We start from the raw sequence: 15,437 nt of genomic DNA, 5'->3' as shown, positions 1-15,437 counted from the left end.
TGCTACCTACAGAAATGTCTCTATGGACTTGTTGCAGTTTCACACCAGGTCATTAGGGGATATTTACTGGTTGTGTGGGGATTTACAGCTAAGATCCAGAATGGACAAACAGTGGTGGGGGGAGTGTACTTTGGCTAAAGCTATTATGCCTATACATATCATCTCTGACACACACCTCGTCACCCATGGGTCCAAACACACTAAGGTTAAGCGTGACGTCCCAGTGAAAGGAAGTTTTGATCCTCATGTGTATATTGATGCCATTGGAGTGCCTAGGGGGGTGCCCAATGAGTTTAAAGCAAGGGATGAAGTTGCCGCAGGATTTGAATCAATTTTTACCATAGTTACCGCAAACAAGAATTTAAATTGGATAAATTACATTTATTATAATCAACAGCGTTTTGTTAATTACACCAGAGACGCCCTCCAGGGGTTGGCCGAACAGCTGCAGGCCACATCCCAAATGGCTTTCCAGAATAGAATGGCCCTAGATATGATCTTAGCCGAAAAAGGAGGGGTTTGTAAAATTTTGCCCGACACCATGACATGTTGTACATATATCCCAGAAAACACAGGCCCTAATGGTAAAGTTACATTAGCCATAGAAAAACTAAATGACCTGTCTGAAGAGTTAAAAAGGAATTCTGGGATAAAAGATCCCTGGGAAAGATGGTTTGGTTGGATGACAGGATGGCAAAAGGCTTTAATGCAGATTGGTATGGCTATACTAATTTTTCTTTTTATCTTTGCTCTTCTCTTTTGTTGTATCCTCCCATGTCTGAGAAAATCCCTCATGAAGACTGTTGACCAAGCGGCACCCACTTTCACCCATCTCGAAGTTGATGACCAAGAATTCCAAGACATCAATTCACCCTGTCTGCCGCTGCAAACATTCCCCTTTGTTGATAAAGTGCAGGAATTCTAGGAAGGGACTAGCTTAGGGACAGCATCTGTCAGTGAATGGTAAAGACCCCGTGTTGGAGAAGTGGTGGATTAGCTGCCATGGGATACCCATGGGTGTGAAGTGTTCGAGAGCCATACTGACGGATGAGTTAGCCTATCAGGGTCAGATCTAGGGACAGACTTGCACTTTGCATTAACACCTAGCTAGCGGCCATGGGGTTTCTGTGCCTTTGGGTTAACACGTCTTCTGATACTAACATAATAAAGTTTTTATCTCTTAGAATCTAACATTTCATAGGGGGGACTGATGTGGAATTATTAAAAATTACTATTGTACTTGTATTGAATTATTGTACTAACTCCATTTTAACCTTATACTGTGACTTCCTCCTCCATTTTGTCTCCCTAACCTGACTTCTTCAATCCTCCATTTTGTCCTCATGACTTAACTTGTTCATTTTAAAACTACATTACGTGACTGAACTTCTCAACCCAATTAGTACAGTAGACAAAGACTGTGTTTTCCTACAAGGACAAATACCAGGAGGTGCTGGTTACTCCTTAAGACTTGCCGGCTACTCCTTAGAATTTGTAAGATAGTATAGTTTGAAGGCCACAGAACACAGTAGTAATGAAATGTTCTATTCATAAGAGACCTTGCACCTGGACATGAAGCCTGATATCATTGACCGTGTAAAATGACGTTTAGGACCCCCTTATCCCCACCCGTGTCCAGAATAATCCCACCTCTGATGGGTGGGCACGGGACTAACCTTTTTATTTTTAAACCAATAGGTAAGACACTAACACCGACACTTAACAATTAATCCAATTGATGGTGTTTATTTGCTGATATTCTAATAATCAATGATGACGCAAAATGCCTCTTAAAAGGGCCTGCGCGCCCGCTTTTACTCCACTTGCCAATAAACTTTCTCGAAGTTATTTTAACCTGAACCTCGTGTGTCAGACTTAATTACTTCAGCGTATATACGCAATTTAATTTTATTGATTTGGACAGGAACAGATAGACATTTGAACATTTTGGTTTACTTTCAAAAAGTACCATAACACCACCATCTTCCTGGATGCCGTTTCTCTCGTTTCACTTCCCTTATCACTTCCCTTGCCTCCATAGCTCGGCTCACTCTCTCTCCTGCCACTGCTCCACATTCCACGTTTACCAACTTATCCATCAATCCCTAAAGCCTCTGACATGCTATTATTTCTCTTGTGTGTTTTTACCCCTTCCTCATAGATTGTAAACTCACCTACAGTTGTGCTCATAAGTTTGCATACCGTTGGAGAATTGGTAATATATGTACCATTTCTAAAGAAAACATGAGTGAGCAGGCAAAACACATTTCTTTTATTTTCTATGGGATTCATATTCAACTGTAGGTTATAACAGAACGGTACAATCATAAAACAAAACATGTCAACATAGAAAAAAATGAAATGACCCCTGTTCAAAAGTCTGCATACCCTTATTTATCAATACTCTGTATTACCCCCTTTAGCATCAATGACAGCGTGCAGTCTTTTGTCATTTATTTATTATTTATAAAATATTTAACCAGGATGAGGTCCCTAATTCTTGCAGGTGGTATAGCTGCCCATTCATCTTGGCAAAATGCCTACAGGTTATGCAAAGTCTTTGGTCGTATTGCATGAACCGCACGTTTGAGATCTCGCCAGAGTGGCTCGATGATATTACGGTCAGGAGACTGTGATGGCCACACCAGCACCTTCACCTTTTTCTTTTTTTTTCCATATATAGTTTTTATTGAGACGAACAGCATTGACACATAATTGGCATAAAGCAGATTGGATGTTAATACATCATGATTACAGTTGTAGTTAATCATTGCATTAGTGATACTTTCCACCAATCGGGTCAAGTTATTGCACATTATAATAGCATTCTTAGTAACGCATTCACAATGCTATAATAGTCAGTACATCTGTGTCGCTGCTGTTGTTTTTTTTTGTTTAACAGGGATACAGAAAAGAAAAGGGAGTATGGGGTAGGATAGCTAACATACAGTCATTCAAACCAGCATTTTATGAACAGGTATAAGGAAAAGGGTTGGCTCCAGTTGGGTGTTCAGTTAGTCGTGTAATCTATACCCCATACCCTGCTACACCTAGACGGTAGAGTTCCCCAGGATCACGCTCGGCCAGCCCAATGACAGCGCGGCTTATGTTCTTGTCAGCCATACTGTGCCTAATTCGAAAGGCCATCTGTTTGTATGAGCATATGTTGTCTGTTCGGCTGGTAATCTCTGCCATAGAAGGCACCTCTTTGCTTATCCAGTGGAACGCCAGCCTTACCTTCGCCACTGTCAACAAATTGAGGACTAGTGTGCGGTGGGGGCTGGTTTCCAGATCTGGTATAATGTGGAGTGTGTAGTGCTCAGGGATAGTAAGGGTCGTTATACAATGGATATTTGTCTTGATTTGTTTCCAGAATTGTGCTAAAGCTGTGCATTCCCAAAACATATGGTAAATTGTCCCCTCAGCAGCCTTGAACCTCCAGCATTGTGGGGAGGCTGTACTGTAGATATGTGACAACCTGTGAGGCACCAAGTACCATCTCATGGTTATTTTGCAGTAAGCCTCCCATAGAGAGAGAGTGCTAGAGGATTTTTTGGTTTGCACGAGAGCAGCTTGCCACTGGGACAATGCCAACTCCCTCCCCATGTCTCGCTCCCATTGTATCATGTATGGCACTTTGTCCAGGGCCCTTTCAAATAATAGCCCATTATAGCGGAGGGAGAGAGGCTTAAGTTTCCTCTTAGTCATTATTTGTTTTAGATTAAGTGTGGGCAGGTGGGGCGGGGTTGGCATGTTTGCCTTACACATTTGCAAAGTATTTTGCGCAGTGTATTTTTCTTATTCTGTTTTTTCTGCCCATTTAAGGGTTGAGATCTTTATCTTCTTTTCTTTTCCTCCCTCCTCTTTTCTGGCCGCGACTCATTTAGTCTGGACCTTAGCTATGCCTGATTTAAATGTAGGGGGAAAGTAATCATGATGGTATTTATTAGGTTATCATTTCCATTTTACATATCCATGTATCCCAGTCTTCTATCTGGGTATAGCTATTTCCCAAGTTCACCAGGATACCCCTTTCCATTCTTGCTTGCCATATGACTTGTGATATTGTTTCTTGGATTGCAGCAATATTTTGAGTAAGCAATATATGGAAAACTCTGCTAGCTTGATAGCATTGTAAAACTTCCGGGCACCCCAAGCCACCATCCTGCCTTGATCTAGACAAAACTTTCATTTTAACTCTTGCTTTCTTGTCGCGCTATACAAATTTTAAAAAGGATGAGTGTAGTAAAGATAACCAGTTTTCTGGGAAATTAAGTGGGATCTTTCTCCATAGGTACAGCCATTTTGGTAAAATATATGCTTTTAGGATATTGATCCTTCCCGACCAGAAAAATCCCATACCTCTCCAGTCCCTTACTTTTTTTGTTAGTTTGGGTTAGTAAGGGTAAAAGGTTGGCTTCTACTAGGTCTTTTAAATCTGAGGTTAATGTTATATCTAGATATTTTAGCCTGTCCTTGTTTTTTGAGAGCCTGAGGTTTTGTACAAGAAAATTAATTAACCTTTTGTTTAGATTTTTAGCTATAAATATTGATTTCTCTATATTCATTTTATATCCTGACACTTTGGAGTATTTATTTATCTCCTTCAGAAGCTCTGGGACTGAGATTTTAGGTTCTTCTAAAGTTAGTAAGATGTCATCTGCGTAAATGTTTTATTTGCTTTGTCCTAAGGAGTTCGTAAATCCTTTAATTTTTTTATTTTGTCTTATTAGAATCGCAAGGGGTACTGTACACCATTATGAACAGTAAAGGGGAGAGAGGGCACCCTTGTCTAGTCCCATTTTTAACACTGAAGTTTTGTGATGCGAATCCTTACCCTATTACTTTAGCTGATCGAGAGCTGTAGAGAGCGGACATAGCTTGTAATATTGATCCAGTGATTCCAAATTTTTTAAGGTGGCAAACATGAAACCCCATCCAACTCTGTCAAATGCTTTCTCTGCATCTATTGACAGTAACATTAGAGGGGTTCCATTATTCTCTGTTTCTTCTTATATGTTTATTATTTTTCTAAGATTGTTGATTGAAGACCTCCCTGGTATGAATCCTACTTGGTCATTATTAATTAGTTGTGGTATGACTATTTTTAATTGATCAGCAAGGATAGTAGATAATATTTTAATATCTGTATTGATTAATAATATAGGTCTACAGTTGCCAATCAGTTCTAAATCTTTATCTGCTTTTGGGATAGTAACAATATTCGCTCTCAGCAGCTCTCCAGGCTTGCTTCCTGTTTTCATTATATAGTTAAAAATGGTGGTAAGTTCCCCTTTTAGGTCTTTCATTAGTTGACCTCTATTTCTGTTATAGGCTTTTTTGTCACTTTAATTGGTCGGGTAGGATTTTTGGCATGGATAAGTTTTCGAAGAATTCCTCAAACTTTTTTTCCTTGCCATATATTTCTTTTGGTAGTCCTCCCACCCAACCACCTGCTCCCTAGTTTTTGGATTAGGGGTCTTGCTGGCCCCAGGTGAAATAACGTTGAAATCCAAAATTTGTGTCCTTCTGACTCAAAAAAACTGTTACATAGCTGCCATCTCACCATTGTATTAAAAATTCTTATGAACTCTTCACTCTTTTAAGCATGATTCAAATGAGTGTTGAGAAGCAGTATGTGGGATTCATGCACACTCACACTGAAGTCAATGAACTAACTACAGTGGTTCCTTTAGGATTCCGACTATGTATCATTAATGGATTTTACATGAGGAGCATATTAATGTCACAGTGCTGGGTATCGCTTAGAAACCCTGGATCCACAAAATTAAGAATTTAGACGTGTCTAAACCATGAGATGTTGACAGCCTGTCATTAAACGAAATCACTATCTAAAGATAGGTGTGATGTGCTGGGATATAAATGGATCTGCTTCTTACCACTTCCATTCGTACCATACGGCAGCCCATAGACAGTTTGGTTCTTCACCCAAAAATAGTCGTTCAACTGCAGGAAGACGGGGTGATCTCTTGAGTAACTGGGGGAAGATGCAGACTGTAAGCGCCAATATCGATCAGGGTACAAATTAGTTTAACGCAGTGCATCATTTAAAAGATGTCCTTGTAATGCAGATTTGACCTTGTGGAACACTGGAATTTAACTAATGTCACATTTCTGAACTCTTGGATCAAGATTGAAATTAGGTAATCTTGCAATTTAAGTAAATCCCCAATGGTGGAAACAAGCATATCACCTTCATAAGGTGTAATAAGTTACCCACGATAAACTATGTAACTGAATTAGCCCTGGTACCCACACAGCAAGGAAGATTTCCCTAACACTGAGAAGGTACTAACATGTTTTGCCTAGTTATTTTTGTTATAATTTTGTATTTTTTTTTAAATAGAATATTGGGTCACTGAACCAGTAATAATACCAAAGTATTTAACCATGAAAGGTACATTCAGATTACTCTGGTTTCCAAGTACGACCAGGAGATGCTACTATTATCAAATGCCAGGGACTTGCATCCACAAGGGGCAGCAAGAGGCAAATCTGGTATAAAGTATCAGTAGTGATCAGTAGTGTAGGTATCATTGCTAATGAGGAGGTTAAATAGTAATGTTGTTTAATTTCTTGTCCTCTCTGTATATTCTCTCTATGGCGACTGCCAGGTGTAAAGGGCGGAGCTTATAACAATGACTGACAGGGAGCTAAGATGGAGGTGGCTCTCTCTATGACTGCCAGGTGTAAAGGGCGTAGCTTATAACAATGATTGACAGGGTGCTAAGATGCAGGTGGCTCTCTCTATACTGACTGCCAGGTGTAAAGGGCGGAGCTTATAACAATGATTGACAGGGAGCTAAGATGGAGGTGGCTCTCTATATACTGACTGCCAGGTGTAAAGGGCAGAGCTTATAACGATGATTGACAGGAAGCTAAGATGGAGGCACCCAGTTACAGGATAAAGAGGTGTGGATTTTAACTTTTAAATTTATTTTTCACACCTTACAAATACATATTTGTTAAACACAGAGATCAGTAAAAGTAATATTAAAAATCCTGGGAAGTAACAGATTCCCTATTAACTTAGAAGTGCATTTCTTTTTGCACAGTTCACTGACAGAATATACAGCACCATAACTTATTACAGTTAATCAAGCGTTCTCAGCAATATAACACAAAAATAGTGATGTACAAGAGATGGGTATAGTGTGAGAGAAAGTGAACTGAAGTTTTTGAAATTAAATGCAAGTGGTAGAATTAGGGAAAACAGTGTGGGACAATATAAATCAAGGCTCAGCATAGACATTTAACCCCTTAAGGACCAAACGTCTGGAATAAAATGGAATCATGACATGTCACACATGTCATGTGTCCTTAAGGGGTTAAAGACCCCTTGGCCCCCTAAAACATTACCACTCAAAGAAAAGTATTGATTGACCTACCCAATAGCATCATGTAAGCCGAACGCATGCTAACAAAGCTCCCCCATTCTCATGGAATTATCAGCCAACCCCTCCACCAGTAAGACACAGTCCCAGGAGTTAGAAACAGGTTGATACCCGCCACAAGGATTAGACAGCAAGTCCACCACATGATTAGGATCGAGGTAAGTATTCTCCAAGGCACACATATCAAATGGTGCCGTCAAGTACTGCGTTGATTTATAGCTTTGTCCCACATCCCAGCTCAGTACGGCGATAAGCAGCGGTATGCAGGTAAGGGTTGGCAGGTGTGCCAAGCAGACAGCCATGATCAGAGATGCAGTGTAGCAATGGTGGTCGTCTGATCCAGCAGCCAAGTTACATGGGAAGCAGCAGTGTCAAGTATGTGCGCCCTGGTCCAGGCCTCATGAGTTGTGTGTGACTTTGTTTAGTGTTGACCAACATTTCTCACAGAGGACATAAAAGGTCCTGAGGAAGACCTGTATCTCTATTGCTCAGTAGTCATCTTAAAAGGTATGTGAGTCCTCTGACCAGAGAAGCCAGTGGTAGGGCTACAGGGTGGGCCGGGATAAGTCCCACCAGTCCAAGGTGGCAGGGACAGGGCCAGAGCCACGTAGAAAAAAGGGTCTGGCTTGTTGCAGACATGCAGTATAGATTCACCCCACTCCCCACCTAAGTAAGCCTCAGTCATGGAGATTTTATCAAGGGCAGGGCTGTCTTAATCCATGGGCTGTCTTAATCCATGGGCACGCTGGGTAGTTGGCCCTTGGGCCCCACGCGCATAATGGCCCCATAGGCTTGTCAACTTTTCAGTATATTATTCTGGGAGATTTGTTCAGAACTTTCAAACCCTTGTTATTAAAATGTTAAGGTGGACTAATCCCCTCAGTATCAGCTGTTATCAGTACATGGGATCTAGCTGTTGCAAATACATTTTGACCTTAACAAAAACAGCGCACACGTGTTAATGGTATATAATGGGATATTAAGCAAGACAAAATCAACACACAGAATTTTTTGAAGCCGCAAAGCTATCATAAGGTTTTTTTAATATTTTTAATAATCCATGCCAGCTGCTATCTGCTAAACGTTTGTGTGGATTCGTCTTTTATGTACAGCATGTATTTTAATGTTTAAACATGGATTGTTGGAAGTACCAATAACTATAAGCTTCATTTTATTGATAATTTACATTTCATTCCTGAGTGGTTTCTAGGCAGGGCCCTAGAGTATGGTCGGGGGTCTATAATGCTGTGAAGACGACTCTGCTCAAGGGCCCAATAAACAAGTATCAGGCCAGGTCTCGGAACGAGCACCTCTGAATGCAAGTGACTACAGCTTCTCTATGGCAGATGAGTGTAACGAACGCTAGTATTGCAGATAGCCGTTCGTCTGTTTCCTCCTAAACTGCTAGAAGCTGATTGATTATAGCTCACAGTTTGGGTGTTTGGGTGTTGATTTGATTCTCCAGATGAAGTACAGCATCCAAGTATATTTCCCAAGCAAATCAGACGGATACCCAAACATCAGCCTAAACTAGATGAAGGGTACAACAGGAGTGGTTTATTCAGGCTAACCGCCTAGTTTTTATGCAGTTACAAATGTACATATTCCAGGGGCATTCCCCACTGGACCTGAGTGAGGACATTGACAAAATACATTCTGCAGTTACATTGGCTCTCAGGTCCAGGACACTCCTACATACAATAACATAATCCTTTCCCTGTACTGGTGAGATAATTGAGTCAAGCACTATACTAAACTCAATTGTCTAACACAAAAAACACACATTTCCACAAGACCCAGAAAGTACCCCAAACTCCATGGAAACCCTGCAAACGGCATATCCCCTGATAGCCCTGATCTGGGGGACCAACATATTCAAAAATCAACCAGATCAGTTCAGGGGTTTGGGAGTTACGTGGAAGTCTTAATTTGACCGACCGCACATGAGGTTCCTGCCCAGAAATAGTTCCATGAAATTAGGTTGTGCGGTCAGTCTATTTTGAAAAGTCAGTAAAACCGAACAAATCCACGAACGGTTCCCCTGGCTCATATGTAGCGTTTGTTCCCTTTGTTTGTGGGAAAAAAACTACTGAATAGTGCTCTTCTGGCTGGTCGGTGAAAGGAAGCAGGTGCTCGCAAAGTTGACCGGTGTTCGGGAAGTCGAGTTTCCGATTTTAGTTCCAGACTCTCGATGACCAAGTCCCGCTGCCTCCTTTCGTGCGAACGGCGGCCACAGGAACGGTGGCCACACAGAGAGAGCACTTATCTTGCGGTCTGCTTTATAGTTAATGAACCAGGGGGGTGGTCAGTTTTCGGTAGTTTTATCTACCGAACGAGGAAAATCAAAGGTAATGAAACAAAAGGTGTAGTTTCTTCACAATTAATGATTAATTTTTGTGGACTGAAAGGTCTGAAAATTTGCGGGAGCTGCTCTAGTCAGCATGGTGGTCCTGCCCTGCCATCAGATGTGTATTTTTCTGTTCATTAATGTCAGAAAAGATGAGAAAGATATCCCCTGGACTGCAAGGAAGGGGAGGCATGACTGCTGCCCTGTAGTAAGGGGGTGGGAATATAAAAGATACATTGTTGCCTATATGGTGGGATATAAGAAGGAGAGCAGAGGGGTGGGACTCACCAGTGCAGAAGGAGCAGTCTGGAACAGTTTCCCGCCCGCCCTCCCCAATTTTCCCATGCTATGTGATGTTTTTTTGGCTTGTGGTGTTGTTTGTTTCTGTTCTTGTTTTGTAACAGCTATGGCGGAGTTCCTGGCCAGCGCACGTAATGCACGGAAAGGATTTGGGGAGTCGCAGCCTGCTAGGGCTGATGGCCGAAGGCAGGTTGTACGAACTGTGGATAAAGACTTGGAGTATCTGCCTGTTGGGTAGTCACCCCAACAGCTGACAGGTGGAAATGCTGGCTGTGTTAAAGTTTAATAAAGCTGTGGCCATTGTCCTTACCCAACAATCAGGTGTCATGTCGTTATTGGGGGTAACGGTTTTGGTATTTGGGTCAGCAGTCATGAATCCAGTGTTGTCAATGCGGCATTTTGGAAAAGTAAAGGAGGCATACCAGCACTAGAAGAGTTAAAATAAGTAAAAAAAAAAAAAAAAAATTTGAATGTTTGGATCAGTAAATGAGATTAGCTCCTGAATCTGAATAATAAATGATAGCCATAGGAAAAAAGTTTCTATATCACTCTATGTACTCACTTGCTGATCAAAATGGCGGCTTTGTCAGCGACATCCCCCATGGTGCACATCTCTCGGACAGATATATCTGAGCTGTAAGGGCGTGATTGGGAAAGTGACATTATACTCACAGGCAGAGAACTTACTGAAAGAGGTGCATCTTTAAAGACACTATAGTCACTAGTACAACTACAGCTTATTGCATTTGTTCTGGTAAGTAGAATCATTCATTTCAGGCTTTTTTCAGTAAACACTGCTTTTTCAAAGAAAATGCAGTGTTTACATTACAGCCTAGGAATACCTTCATTGGCCTCTCCTCAGATGGCTGCTAGAGGTGCTTCCTGTGGCAGTGCTGCACAGTGGGACTGTCATTCAGTGTCTCCTCCCTCTACATGCAGACACTGAAATTCCCTCATTGATTTTTGAATTCATCTCTATGAGGAAATGCTGATTGACCAGGGCTGTGTTTGGCTTGTGCTGGCTCTGCCCCTGATCTGTTAATATGGTACACGCTGCATGTGATTATACCCTGTCTTTATCTCACCTTGGTGAATGTAGGTCCATCTGAAACCATGAAATCCCAAAGCAGAATACCATTGTGGAGATCACAAATAATGTCTGTCCTGCAAGAAACGTTTCATAAATTTGAAAAAAATATATATGTTTTACAGCATTCCAGTCACCAGGTGTCAGAGTTTTATACAGTCGGTTACATTCTGGTATCAATCTATACTGGGAAGAATAACTAACGCGAGCCAACACTGATCGGCAGATAGAGAGAGGAGGAAGTCTTGTTAAATAGCCGGAAAAATCCCTCCCACTACTCCAGTCTGTCTGCCGCCTTTATACACACAGTATATGCATTTCCTTCTACGGTGGTACCCTTTTTTTAAAAATAAGTTTCTATCCCCGTACCTCTCTGTAGCAAAATGTATTCGTAAAACATATTTATTCCCCTGTTGATCGGCTATCCTTACTCCCTCTGTTCGGTTACCGAACAGAATATGTGTGGTCCCCCTTTATATAACCCCATGATCACCGTCCACTCCTGGCGGTTAACCACAAATGAGCAATTATCTCAAGTGCTTTCCCTGGGTGGCCGCCATTCGTAAATATGAATACACGTGCTCCAAAGAGTGGTGGCCATTTTGTCTCCCGAACACATGTAGTGGTACTTGGTCGTTGAGTGTATGGAACTCTATGTAGGCTACATGACCATGCATACACCGAGGAATATTGTACCGCTGCTAGTTCAACTTTCCAAACAGTTAGGAGAATGACGTTCGGGAGAAAGGAACTACCGAACAGGGGAAACATTCACTCCCTAAAAGCCAGGGGGAGCATTCGTAGGTGTTTGCACAGGAGCCCCCAAAAGATAAACGGCCATCGCCTCATTTTCTGTCAAACTGTCTTCGGATATCACCTCGTGGCAGGCTGGTCAAAACTTTACCGAAATGGCGATTCCGTCCTACTTAGAGATCTGAGCGCTATTTTGACAACTTGGGTGCTCAGATCCAAACTATTTAGGGATATGACTTTTGTGGTGTTCTGACACGGGTGGCGGCCCAAAGACCGGGACCCCTGTATGCCTGATGATGGTAAGAGTCACAGTGTGGAAATGAACTATCAGGGTCTGGTGCAGGGTAACCACACACCCCCTGATGTTGAGCACCATGGTTTGTGCAACCACATACCAGGGCCCTGATGCAGCTTTGGAGGATCCCAGGAGCTAGATATTATGCAGATATGTATCCAGTACTAGAAAAAAGGTAAGACTAGAACAGGCACCAGAAAAGATAACAAGACAAGACTAGAAGAACCCAGAACTGGAACAGGGCATAAAGCAGAACCCAGAACATGTACACAAAACATGAGAGAAACAAGAGCATGACATGGACAGGGCAGGACTGTACATGAACTGGGAATACAAGACAAAATAAAACAAGACAAGAGATGCAAGGCAAAACAAGAGGAGAAATAACCAAGTACTATATATGTAATAAACATTGAAGATTTAGACATACCTAAATGGCCAAGATGTATGCATCCCACCACTGAGCCAAAAGTACTCCAATACGGTGGGTCCTAACTGCCTAGATATGCATAACTAAAAGTAGAACAAAAAAGCACACACAGTACTTACCTGCAAGGAAAGGAGCAGAGGGATGATACCACTGCTAGCAGGGAACACTGAAACAAAAAGGATAAATGGCGAAGGAACGGGTGTGGCAACAAAAATACAAACATTTTAAGGAATCCAGGAGACTGGGAATTCCAGGAATGAAATAAAGGAATGAACCCAGAAACCCAGCATAAAGAAAACCAGACATAGAATAGATAACCAGAAAAAGCAAGAAAAACTAAACAAGAATTGTAAAAAGAGTACTGGATATCAGAAGCCAAAGCCAGAAATGATCCACAAACAGGAACAGGATGTGACAGGTTCCTGTATAATTTTCATATGTTTTGGGGGTATTTTGTGATGTTTTGTATAACTTCCTGTCACTGAGAGTTAATTGAGTTTTCCTACTCTGGACTCAATTATCTCTCAGACACTGAGGCACCTGGGAGAGACTTGTGCATTTATCTATGGAGACCCAATTCTGGGGGTCTGTGCATAAAAAGCCGAGTGTGGCACAATAAAACTCAATTGACTCCAAGAACTATGTGTCAAGTAGTTGCTAGGGGGTTCGGGGGGGGGCTTTAATAACTGCATCCCTTCTTACAGCTTCGAGGAAGGAATAGTGGAGATACCTAGTCGTGGTATCGGAGCTCCGGTACACCCTGAATATAAAGCTTCATGTTTGCTGCATCCATCACTATCCTACCACGTCCGTTAGTACGCAGCACAACTTATCTCACGATTATCCCACAATTATCTCACTATTACCACTGACTAGGAGTAAGAGTAACTACATCTTTATGAATCGGATCATTAACCCATCTGACCACGTTTAGGATATAATATTAGTGATAATATTCATCTGGCTTTGTGTACATATTTGAAAGAAGATTTCAGTTTGTCCTTTGACATGAAATGTGATTATTTTTTTATTATTTTTTAGGGGGGTTTTAATGCCCTCTTTTTTCCATTGTGTAAGAAATCACCATTTACGATCTCTGAATTCTTGTTTTACTGTATTTTGATCTGCATATTAATATTTTTATGATATAGTTATATTATATAGATACTACCAGATCTGTAAAAATGGGTTCAAGCTGTGACTCTTTATACTGCTCTGGGCTATGTATGGGCCTATTTCCTTTAGTACCCTTCCATTAAATACTTATAATTGTACCATTGTGCAAAGAAGTCTGAATAAAAAAAGTGTGATGCTGGGAGATATCCTACGGAAACCCTGCGAGCCCAGAGAGGGCTTCCATACGATATCTAGATTTTGGCCTCTTGAGGCTTCTGAAATATCATGTTCAATTGAAAAGCAAAATGTTTGGTACATAATGATCTCCCAGAATTAGGCAGAGTTATTTACTAAAGTGAGAATATTTTAATAGAATTTTACATTTTATGATAAAGTTTCCATTGACTATTTTGGCCATAAATTTGAAATTCACCTTAAATTCTGACTTCAGAGAATAACCCGCATCATCTTTCTATACTTGGAGCATTTTTTTTTCCTTTAATGAATTATTAAAACAAACCATAGGTAATAATTAAAATATTGCCATGCTTCGCCCATTTGTATTTTTTATTTCTGAAATTTCACATGTTTTTGCTGTTGATCCATTCATGGTGACTTAAGATCTTGTCACCATCTCGTTTATCTTTCACTTGTTATGTTGCGGCCTATTGCGCATACTATTCATGTGTTGCCAATACGCCTGACGCAGGTTACACTGAGTCTATGAAACCATAACTGTCGAGACAAGAGTCCTAACCTGCTACTGTATTCACTGTATAGTTTGATACGCTTGGAACTTGCTCCCAACCAAGCTTGTTTTGTTTCTGTTTCGTGAATTTTATTACATTCAGGACCTGCGTTTCCCTTCCACAGCAAGGTGCGTATCTCATCCTATGTCATGATTTACATCCCTTTCTGGGTACCTGTGTGTACCACATTGGTTTATGTGATTAGTGTGTTATCCTCTGACAAGAAAAAAAAAAAAAAAAAAGAAAAGAGGAGATTGTTTTCTTCAATAAAAAGAAATTTATCAGATATAGATGTACAAATGCCAGAAAGTCCAGTAACAATGTGATTATTGGTTAAGAAGTGAGAAGAAAGTTGGTGTTGAATTTCTTTCCTTTACCTTTTATTTTATGAAAGGTAGGTAAATCGATATTTTCGGGTCGAAGCTTTAACATTAGCTAGATAACCATTTTTGCAGGTTTTTTCCCAAGCAAACATCATTACATTTACCTAATGCGCACACACCCAGCATTTATGAAAACAGAGGACACATTAACAGAACGATATAGCTTTTTATTGGACTTGTTTAAAGACTCACCTTTTGTACATCTCATTGTATTTGGAGGTTAAACACTTGACCTATAATTGTGGACGTGCTAAAAACCAAACAGAAACCACAAATTACAATTTATCCGTAAACATCCACACAATACAAGGATATATGACCAGAGCAGGCAATACCAAGTGCACTAATTAGAAATTACATTCGTCATTACACCTATTAAATACACTGTGCCTTATCTCTACTCCCCTCTTGTTTTATTATGACAGGACTAGTGGGCATCATGATCCAGGACTGCGCTAGTTATTAATCTCCTGACCGAATTCCCCCATGGCAACTTGTTATTGTACAGTTCTTTACGTCGATCCACCAGGAGCTTCAGGACTGAAATGTCTCCTGAATAATG

At 40.9% G+C, this 15,437-nt stretch overlaps 1 protein-coding gene across 1 annotated transcript in view; it reads right to left on the bottom strand.

Moving 5' to 3' along the window:
- The window catches only part of LOC134577305 (CMP-N-acetylneuraminate-beta-galactosamide-alpha-2,3-sialyltransferase 4-like), a 37,646-nt gene extending 22,519 nt beyond the window's left edge, over positions 1–15,127 (bottom strand). The window contains exons 1-4 of the mRNA XM_063436000.1: positions 15,068–15,127; positions 11,148–11,226; positions 10,625–10,696; positions 5,901–5,998 (exon numbers count right to left, since the gene is read on the bottom strand). Coding sequence (XP_063292070.1) covers positions 5,901–5,998; positions 10,625–10,696; positions 11,148–11,226; positions 15,068–15,083 — 265 coding nt within the window. The 5' untranslated portion in view covers positions 15,084–15,127. The remainder of the gene's footprint in view (positions 1–5,900; positions 5,999–10,624; positions 10,697–11,147; positions 11,227–15,067) is intronic.
- Between the last annotated feature and the right edge of the window lie 310 nt (positions 15,128–15,437).

The sequence above is a fragment of the Pelobates fuscus genome, chromosome 11, assembly GCF_036172605.1.
Source record: "Pelobates fuscus isolate aPelFus1 chromosome 11, aPelFus1.pri, whole genome shotgun sequence".
Lineage (NCBI taxonomy): Eukaryota > Metazoa > Chordata > Amphibia > Anura > Pelobatidae > Pelobates > Pelobates fuscus.
The sequence above is the reverse complement of the archived record's forward strand: the minus strand, read 5'-3'. Positions and strand labels throughout refer to the sequence as shown.